This window comes from Alexandromys fortis, unplaced genomic scaffold (assembly GCF_014885135.2).
Source record: "Alexandromys fortis isolate MF-2015 unplaced genomic scaffold, M_Fortis_MF-2015_v1.1 scaffold_26, whole genome shotgun sequence".
NCBI lineage: Eukaryota > Metazoa > Chordata > Mammalia > Rodentia > Cricetidae > Alexandromys > Alexandromys fortis.
In genome coordinates this window covers 1,099,655-1,108,751 of record NW_026067894.1, presented here as the reverse complement: position 1 = coordinate 1,108,751, position 9,097 = coordinate 1,099,655, and the positions used below count along the sequence as shown (strand labels likewise).

Genomic DNA, 9,097 nt, shown 5'->3' with positions numbered 1-9,097 from the left:
GCACAGAGCAGTCCCACAAGAGAGCAGGGCACCTGGCAGAGGAGACCCCTCCAGGCCAGGCTCTCCGGCCTCCTGTTTGGCAGGGGTTGTGTTGGAGGAGGGGTCCGGGACCGTCAGTGCTGGGAACTGGTCGGATCTGAGCCTACCCTTTGCTGGCACTCTCCAAAAGGCACCCAGAGATGCCATGTGGATTTTCTGGGCTCCATGGGGGCAGCAGGAGCAGCCGTAATGTGTACGACCTCCGGCCCTCAATCCACCAACAGCTGTGACCACTTCAGCTATTTTAAACCCTTGGGCTCCAAAAGCTCCCACCCCATCAAACCAGGCACTGGGCCCAATGGGGTGAGCCAGAACCAGGTCAGAGGCTCGAGTGTGGGTAGCCAGACAGGGGTGGATTACATGCAGGAGAGGGCTTTGTATCCTGAGCCTTGGACGAAATTCTGCCAGCGTTTTCTATCTATTGTTTCATTTAATATAGTTTTGTATCCTCCATTGTACTGAGGGATTGCCTGTGAGCTTACTAGAGGTAGGACGAGCAACTCTCGCCCGCTAAGCTCCTACCTACACACCCTGTGTCTCCACCCAGGTTCCTTCTCTGCCGCTGCCAGGAGCTGTGCACCTCCGGGTTGATTTTTCACCTTCTCTGGGTTCTCTTTCTTCACCTCCAAAGTGCCAGGGTTCCTGGAAAGATAAAATAATCTAATACATGGGAAAGTGCTACTTGGGAGCAGTGTGGGGGCGCAGAAACCGCACGGGAGATAAGTCCTCGCTGGTACTTCTGCTCAGCTGGGTAACCACGGCCTTTGCCGGATGCCATAGCAACCCTAGCTCTGTTGTGACCCACTTGGGACTTGGCTGAGAGGAGACGTGTCCTTACCCCACACCGGACCCCACTTACTTGGTGGGAGTGGGTGGTATAAAAAAACTCATATTCTGCACCTCTTGGAGGTGAGATGCGACCCATCTGGCTTACATGCAGAGGGGTGCTCAGGCCCAAGATTGCCTCTGAAGGAGAGGGGTTCCATCAGCTTGTTGCCACCGGGATTCATTCTCCCACTTAGGCAGGTGGCCCTCCCCATGCTTCCTCCTGATTGGATGAAGCTCTGCCAGGAACCAATCAGAAGTTACTAGCCTCTCCCAGGATCTGAACAGGAAGCCTTTGTGGGGGGACAGTGAGTGACCCCTCTGGCGGGGACTCTGGGCCCTCTCCCTTCTCCACCCACATTCCTCCCAGATCTCTGACACCCAGGAACAGCTGGGGTCCTTACCAACTCCTAATTTGGGCATCTGGAGGAGAAGGTTGGAGTCCAGGGCTGGCTGGGTGTGCCTGGGCATTCGGTACCTATGAGCAGCCCCTGTTTAATTCAGGGGTCTCCCATCAGTCCACCTCCCTCCCCCGTATGCATCCCCTCCATCTACCCACCCTGCAGTTTCCAAGCCCACGGCAAGAAGCCCCTTCCTCAAACGCTGCTGTTTACTGCATTGCCCCCAGGCTTGGGTTCAGAGAGAAAGGGCCTGGACGGAGTTCAGGGTGGTTCAGACCCCTCCCCCCACTAGATGTCACATGCACCCTGGCCTTCCAGGACACACGTTGACCTCTACCTTGGCACACCTTTTGGTGTCCCAGACTGGGGCCCTAATCCTCTGCCTGGTCCCTGTCCCTTCAAACAGGCACACCCTCTCAGCCACCGGGAGCCACTCAAATCTCCATCCATAAACACTCCTAGGACCAATCCTCTCCTCTCCTGTCCTCTCACGTTCCAGCTGGGGTCTTCGCTGCCCGCCCCAGCTCAGCCTGCTCACAGTGGTCTGGGGCAGCCAGAATACACTCCCAGAATACCCCCGAGGAAGAGCCATTCCAGGCTCATGCAGCCCTCCTCACGCCTGGGCTTAGCATTCCGGTCCCTGCCAGGGGCAGGGTTCCCCCCCCCCTCCATCCAACCCCCTATTTCCCACGGCAGTGTAGATCTGATGTGGGGTGCCCAACTTCCCGAAGATGTTAGGAAGACTACTCTCCTCCCCCTTGCGTTGGCAAGATTTTCTTCAAGAAACCTCAGAGGTCTCCTCCGAGAAGCCTTCCCTGGCCCTAGACTGGATCTGGTCGCCTCCTCTGTGTTCCTACCCACTCCTGCCCTGTCCCTTCGGCTGCTCCTGCTCGCATTGTCTGCCCCTCCGGGCTGTAGGTCCAAAAAGGAGAATTTAATGAATAAAAGAATGAACAAGCCAATTATAGAAAATAGGACTTGACAACTTGCGGTTAGGGGCTCCGGGAGGGCGGGGCCAGGCCTGATGAACGGGCCGCAGGCCCACTCCAAGAGGAGTCCGACGGACAGCCCCGCCCAGCCCCGCCCTCCGGCTGTGGTTTAAACGCCGCTCAGCGGCCGGCGCAGGCGCAGCGGCAGGCTCACCTGTAGCAGGTGCACAGTCTCGGGAGCGGCAGGGACAGCAGCCGGCTCTGCAGGGGTGATAAGATGGTGCGGGAGCGGACGGTGCGGCTGCTGTACGGGAGCCGCGTGGAGGCGGTGTACGTGCTGGGCACGCAGCTCTGGACCGATGTCTACAGGTGAGCCATATGGGCGAGTCACCCCCTCCGACTCACACACCCTTCACAAACCCCGAGACTCTGAGACTCTGTACCAGGACAGCCTGGCTCCACTATCCCAGTTGTCCTTCAGTTCGAGAGCCTTAGAAATCCCGAGAACTCTCAGAAACCTGATAATGCCCAGGCTAGTGTCCACTTACACGCAATCTTGAGGGCCTCCAAGACACTCAGTCACAGTTCCCTCTTCACCCCTCTCCGAGACTGCTCCCCTTTAACCTAACCTTCTCATGCCTGGTCTCTTCAGCCCCTCTCCCCGGTGACCTCAGCACTCATGGGCTCCCTATAACACGCCCCTCTCTCTCACTTCCCCCAGGCCCTCCTAGTTCACCTTTCACCCCAGCCTCCTCCACCAGCGGACTTCCTACTCCCTACAAGCAGAAACTCCCTGAGATGTGCTGGGGACTGGCTTGCTCAAAGGGGAGCTACCCAGGTGGAATCTGGCCTGGGACTTATCCGATTTCACCCTCCCAGGGGCTGCTGGTGGTTGTCCGTCCCGAGGCACCGGCTGTGTCACCAAATGCCTTTCCTGACTTCACCCTGAGCTTAGAGAGGGGTCACTTTCCACCCACTGATGCTCTGGGAGCCAGGATCTGTTCTCCTCTCCCATCTTCTCTGTCCGCACCTTTGATGGGGTTTGGGGTACCGGAGACTCGGAGACTCGGGGTGAAGGAATGGGGCTGCTACGGTCCTATGTTCCGAGAAAATGGGTAGAGTGTGGTGTGGGACCAGAGACAGGGGTTGGGTGAGCAGCCTGAGAGACCACATTGAGGTCTGATGTGCTGTTCTCTGCTCCAAACATTCTAAATGCTCTCCGTTCCTAGGGTGGGAGGGCTTCATGCTGGAAGGAGGGGCATGCAGTACACTCTGAGGTGAGACCCTGTGCTGGTGACCCGCGTGGGTACCTCCTCTGTGTGCCTTGTTCCCAAATCCCAAATCATTCTGACACTAAAGCACCGGTTCTCCCAAGCCCTCGCAAGCCCACCTGAGTGTCTCCTGTTAAACTCTCCGCTCCCACTCTCTGGTTCCCTCCCAGCTGCCTTCTCCAGGAGCCACTGGCCCTGCTGAGCCCAGCAAGCCTGCCACCAGGGCCCCTCTCTGCTCCTTTACTCCTAAGCCTGTCCCAGCTTCCATGTCACCTGGACCTCAACCTCACTGGTCCAGCATACAGACCATAAAAGAGGACTGGATGGGCCCTGCAGATTCTAACGTAGTGGCGGAGTATGGACTAGGCGCCAGTGGCCTGGCAGAGTGCCCATCTCTCCCCCTTCCCAGCTCTGAATTGGGCACTGCCAAGGGGTAAGCCAGGATCCAGGGCGCTCAGGTCCCTAAGCCACAGCTGTCACCATGCCTGTCTGCTTGCTGGGACACTGTGGGCACTGTCTGAAAAGCTGGGACAGGGCCTCTGCTGGGGGCTAGGGAGCAAAAGGGGTCCATACCCAAGTCCTTGTCCTTGCTCCTCTCTAGCAGAGAGAAACCAGCCTGGCAGGGGACAAGAGGGCAGGTGCCAGCTCTTGTTAGCTCCACCAGGAACTACCACAGGACTCACAGTTCACAGCCTTGACAGTTCCCCAACACCAAGGGTCAGCACAGCCTAGACCAGCACCTGCCCAGAAGAGGCAGAATGCAGGCCACAGTCATCGCTTTAGGTGTTGTAGTGGTCTGTGTTTTAAAGTAAGTTAACTGGAGATGGATATGGGGTTGGTGGCTAACACCTGTAATCCCAAAACCAGAGGACTTGAGTCCACGGCTCATTTAGACTACATAGCAAGTTCCAGGTCATCTTGGGCTACCAGCATGACCCGTTTTCAGTCTTCCCTCAACACATGTGTGAGACCTGGAAGATGCCCTTTGAGCATCCTGATTCACCCATGAAGAAAATGAGGCTCAGAAAGAGGAAGCCATTTACCTGGTGACAACCAGGACCCCTGTCAATCTGTCCAGCTCAGAGATCATGCGTCTTCCTCCACCCCACCCTGTGTGACCCCTGGCAACCCTCCACCTTGGATGGGAGTCCTCTACCCTGAAACATCACCACCTCCACCCAGCCTTCTACGTCTTAACAAGTCCTTCCTGGCTGAGACACAGGTTCTGGTTCAGGATCCCAAGTGATGCTGTCACCCCCAGGGCCTCAGAATAGATTCCACACAGCGAGGCCTGTGGGTAGCGCACCCAGTTATGTAGGAAGGAAGGTGGGGGGCCCTTGTTCTCGCATCAGGTCACAAAGGTGAATGAACAAATCCCACTCCCCTGTCAAGGACTGAGGGTGAAGGTAATCCTCTTCCTTCCAGACCTTGTGACCCTGGTGGGAACTGCCTTCCCAGTCCGATGCCAGGCCCCACCATTCTTTTACGTGGGGTGAGTGGTCTCTGGGTGGAGGCTGCTTTGAGGAACTTAGAATCTGTTGGCTCAATAGTAATAGACACTTTTTTGTGTTAATTTTGTTTTGGTTTTCAAAGACCTTATTGTCAGCCTGGAGAGATGGTTCAGTGGGTGGGACCTGAATTTAAATGCCAGCACCCACATAAACATTACAGTAACCCCAGTGCTGAGAGAACAGACAGGAGGCTCACTGGGGCTAACTGGCAAGCAACCTAGCTCCAAGGTCAATGAGAGACCCTTACTCAAAAAAATGATGCAGGGCTCATGTCTATAATCCCTGGTCCTTGAAAGGCAGAGGCAGCTGGATATCTACGAGTTCCAGGAGATCCTGATCTATACAGCGAGTTCCAGGACAGTCAGTGATGCATAGTGAGGCTGTCTCAAAGAGAGAGGGAGACAGAGACACAGAGAGACACAGAGAGAGATAGAGACACAGAGAGACAGAGACACAGAGAGAGAGAGACAGAGAGAGACATAGACACAGAGACAGAGACCGAAAGAGACACAGAGACAGAGAGAAAGAAACAGAGAGAGACACAAGAGAGAAACAGAGAGAGAGAGAAACAGAGACAGACAGAGACAGAGACAGAGAGATATTAAGGCAGATAGAGCAGGTCACCCAATATTGTCCTCTTGCCTCTGTGAGTTTTCACAGTTGCACATGTAAGCACATGCACCCCTGCATACACATGTGAGTATACACCACACAAACACACACACACACACACACACACGAGAAAGAGCGATCTTGCCATTATTCACTTAATATCACCCCCTAACACTTTTTGGACACCCAGAAGCCTTCCTAACATTTACATGCTCATTTCATATGCATTTAGTCATTTGCATATGCTCAGCCCTCATACTGACTTCATGAGCTAGGTACTAGGTCCCTTTAGCCCTTAGAGACCTAAAGTCAGACCACACGGCCAAGAAGTGCTTCAGGAGCAAGGCCCAGGCTGCCAGCGGTTCTCTCAATCTGTCTTCCTGAGACTCATGTTTGGGGCATGGCTCCTCCCTGCTCATTTCCTTAGAGAGTCATTGTGGGCTGTGTGGTGGGTGGCTGGGTGGCTGGGTGGCTGGGTGGCTCAGTGAGCATGACCACTGATGGCTGCAGACAGCTAGCACGGGGCTGCGCTTCTCACCTCCAGCCTCAATAGACAGACCTGGTTGGATGGTGTTGGATGGGTCCATGGAAGGTCAAGGGTATGTGGCAAAGCTTGGCAGAGCAGCAATGCCTGCTGCCGAGAGAATGACGAAGGAAAACATCAGGCCAGGTCCCGTGGCCTCATAAATTAGAACAACACCTAGAGCCCTGGGCCTTGGACAGGAGGCTCTGCCAGGAGCTGCTTAGGACTCAGGTTTCAGGCTAGTGCTCAGGGGTGGGAGGGCTGAGGAAGGACCTGGCACCCTGTATGCCAAGTCCACAGTCCCTTCCTGTAGTGGGGATCTGTGATGCTCTTCCCTTCTGACCACAGATCCCTGATTTAGGGTGATAATGTATTTGCAGGATTTCCACCCTCAAGCCACCCTTTAGTCAAGGGTCTCTGAGTTTCTGACTATAATCTGCAAATAAGTGTGTTTATCGGGGGGATGGGGGATCTTGAGGTCCCTAAGAATCCTCTTCTCTGGGTCCTTACCTAGAGGACTCTGGTGAGGACCAATGGGCTCCCCCAGGCCTGGGACTCATGGAGCATGGTTCACTCACAGCCTCCTCCGAGGGTCTGGAGACATCTCTGGAGTGAGGACTCACTCTGTATGGATCTCGGTGTGCTCATCTGTGAAATGGGATGGGTCAGGAAGGCCTCATCGAGTTGTGTGAAGTATGGATTGAGAGCCTGTGATTTGGAGGATGGCACCTGGTAAATGATCCCTAATCACTGTTGTGAATAAGATTGAATTTATTATTGTATCACCCGTCATGATGAACCATGGTTACTGCCCTCAAAGTGTTCATGAGACTCACGGGAGAGACATATATTAAAGAAAAGTTAGTATTTGAGACCCTGGCTAAGGAAGAGAGAAAGGTGATCTGGCTGGTGGGATGGGGGAAGACTTCCTGGAAGAGGGGGCAAGTGAACTGGGTCTCATAAGACAGACAAAGGTTCAGTATGGAACTTAGGATAACTCCCGTGGGAGCAAACCGCCTGGAAAATGGGACCCATGGAGGCAGGAAGGGAGTCATTTCAGTGGCCTGGAGTATAAGGGTATGGTCCAGAGAACAAGAGTTGGGGCTTTGCAAAGAAAAACATATAGGCCTCCTCCTGAATATTAACCTTCATCAGGTGATGAAAGGAGACAGAGACCCACAGTGCAGCACCGGACAGAAATCTCAAGGTCCAAATCAGGAGCAGAAGGAGAGAGAGCATGAGCAAGGAACTCAGGACCGTGAGGGGTGCACCCACACACTGAGACAATGGGGACGTTCTATTGGGAACTCACCAAGGCCAGCTGGCCTGGGTCTGAAAAAGCATGGGATAAAACCGGACTCGCTGAACATAGCAGACAATGAGGACTACTGAGAACTCAAGAACAATGGCAATGGGTTTTTGATCCTACTGCACGTACTGGCTTTGTGGGAGCCTAGGCAATTTGGATGCTCATCTTACTAGACCTGGATGGAGGTGGGTGGTCCTTTAGACTTCCCACAGGGCAGGGAACCCTGATTGCTCTTTGGGCTGACGAGGGAGGGGGACTTGATTAGGGGAGGGGGAGGGAAATGGGAGGCGGTGGCGGGGAGGAGGATAAATAAATAAACAAACAAATAAATAGAGTTGGGGCTTTGAAGCCTTTGCTCAGGGGCTGGATGTTGATCTGTAGGCAGGAGGGTCTCAAAGGCTTCTGAGGAAGGAAGTTAGCAGAGTTTAGATTGTTTCTTCCCTGTAGAGGGACCTCGGCTGCCAGAGGCACGGCACCCTGGGATGGAGGTTGCTGGGCTGCCACGTAGAGAAGGAGGCCAGCTATATATACATGCCATGCCAAGGTTTGCCTCAATCAGCCCTGCCTGGGCTAGCGCCAGCCCTCAAAACCTGGCCACCACCATAGTGAGCATCAGGTGTGAGGCCTAAGATCATCCTCCCTCCCCTCATCTCTGTCCCTGAGGGTGCTCACCAGTCTAGCAGCCATAACTGCCCCTTCCAACTCCTCCAAAGACCTAAGGGCAGGATGTCACACCCCGGCTGCCAGGAGCTGGGGTCACTCCAAGGATGAACCCCAGCTGGCATTAATGAGGTCCAAGCCAAATGGACAAGCTGAGAGCCAGGGGCCAGCAAAGACCAGTCATATCACACCCTGAAGTGTGAGTCTTTGTGGGCCTCCCCATGCCTGCCAGGCTATTCCCAAGACCTTTCCCCAATGTCTGAAAGAAGATCGGACAGGCAGGAGGCCAGAGGCCACACAGCGTTTGAGAAGCTGGGCACAGGTCTGCCTAGCCATTTCTCTCCATTTCCACTATCCAGCCCCAAGGACCATCACCACACACATGGCAGCTACCATCGCCTCCATCACCTGCTCACTTACTGCCCCTACACACACACACACACACACACTTCCATTACTTTTCTTCTGTAATCCCTCCTTGCTGGTAAGCCCTTGGTAATGTCCCTCCCTCAGTAGAAAGACCAGCTCCAACATGTCTGGGACCTGTCCCACAATCATGACCATCCTCTCCCCATGTGCGTGTGCATACACCCACCCACCCACCCACCCACCTACCTACCTACCTACACACACACGCGCACACACACACACACACACACAGATCCAGCCACACTCACCTTCTTCCATTTTTTCTGTGTCAGGTCTCCCTAGTCCTACAGCATCAGGGCAGCTTGGAGCTTGAAAGAAATCCTCTTGAGACAGTAGTGTGTCACCCTGTCACTGATGCTAGAGTTCTGGACTTAACTGATTGCTTTGAGAATAAACTTTAGACTCTTAGCTCAAATGTTATTTCCTCAGAGAATCGTCTGAGAACCACAGACATCATTGACCCATCTTTCCAGAACCCAAGTCCTTGTGCATGTTAAGCAAGTGCACTACTGCCAAGCTACACCCCCAACCAGGGAGCTCACCTCTCTCTCTCTCTCTCTCTCTCTCTCTCTCTCTCTCTCTCTCTCT

The 9,097-nt window shown here is 54.3% G+C and overlaps 1 protein-coding gene across 1 annotated transcript in view; it reads left to right on the top strand.

Moving 5' to 3' along the window:
- Nucleotides 1-2,402: 2,402 nt before the first annotated feature.
- Nucleotides 2,403-9,097, top strand: part of Padi2 (peptidyl arginine deiminase 2) — a 39,616-nt gene continuing 32,921 nt past the window's right edge. Inside the window, exon 1 of the mRNA XM_050154245.1 lies at nt 2,403-2,563. Within this exon, the coding sequence (XP_050010202.1) occupies nt 2,472-2,563 (92 nt within the window). The 5' untranslated portion in view covers nt 2,403-2,471. The remainder of the gene's footprint in view (nt 2,564-9,097) is intronic.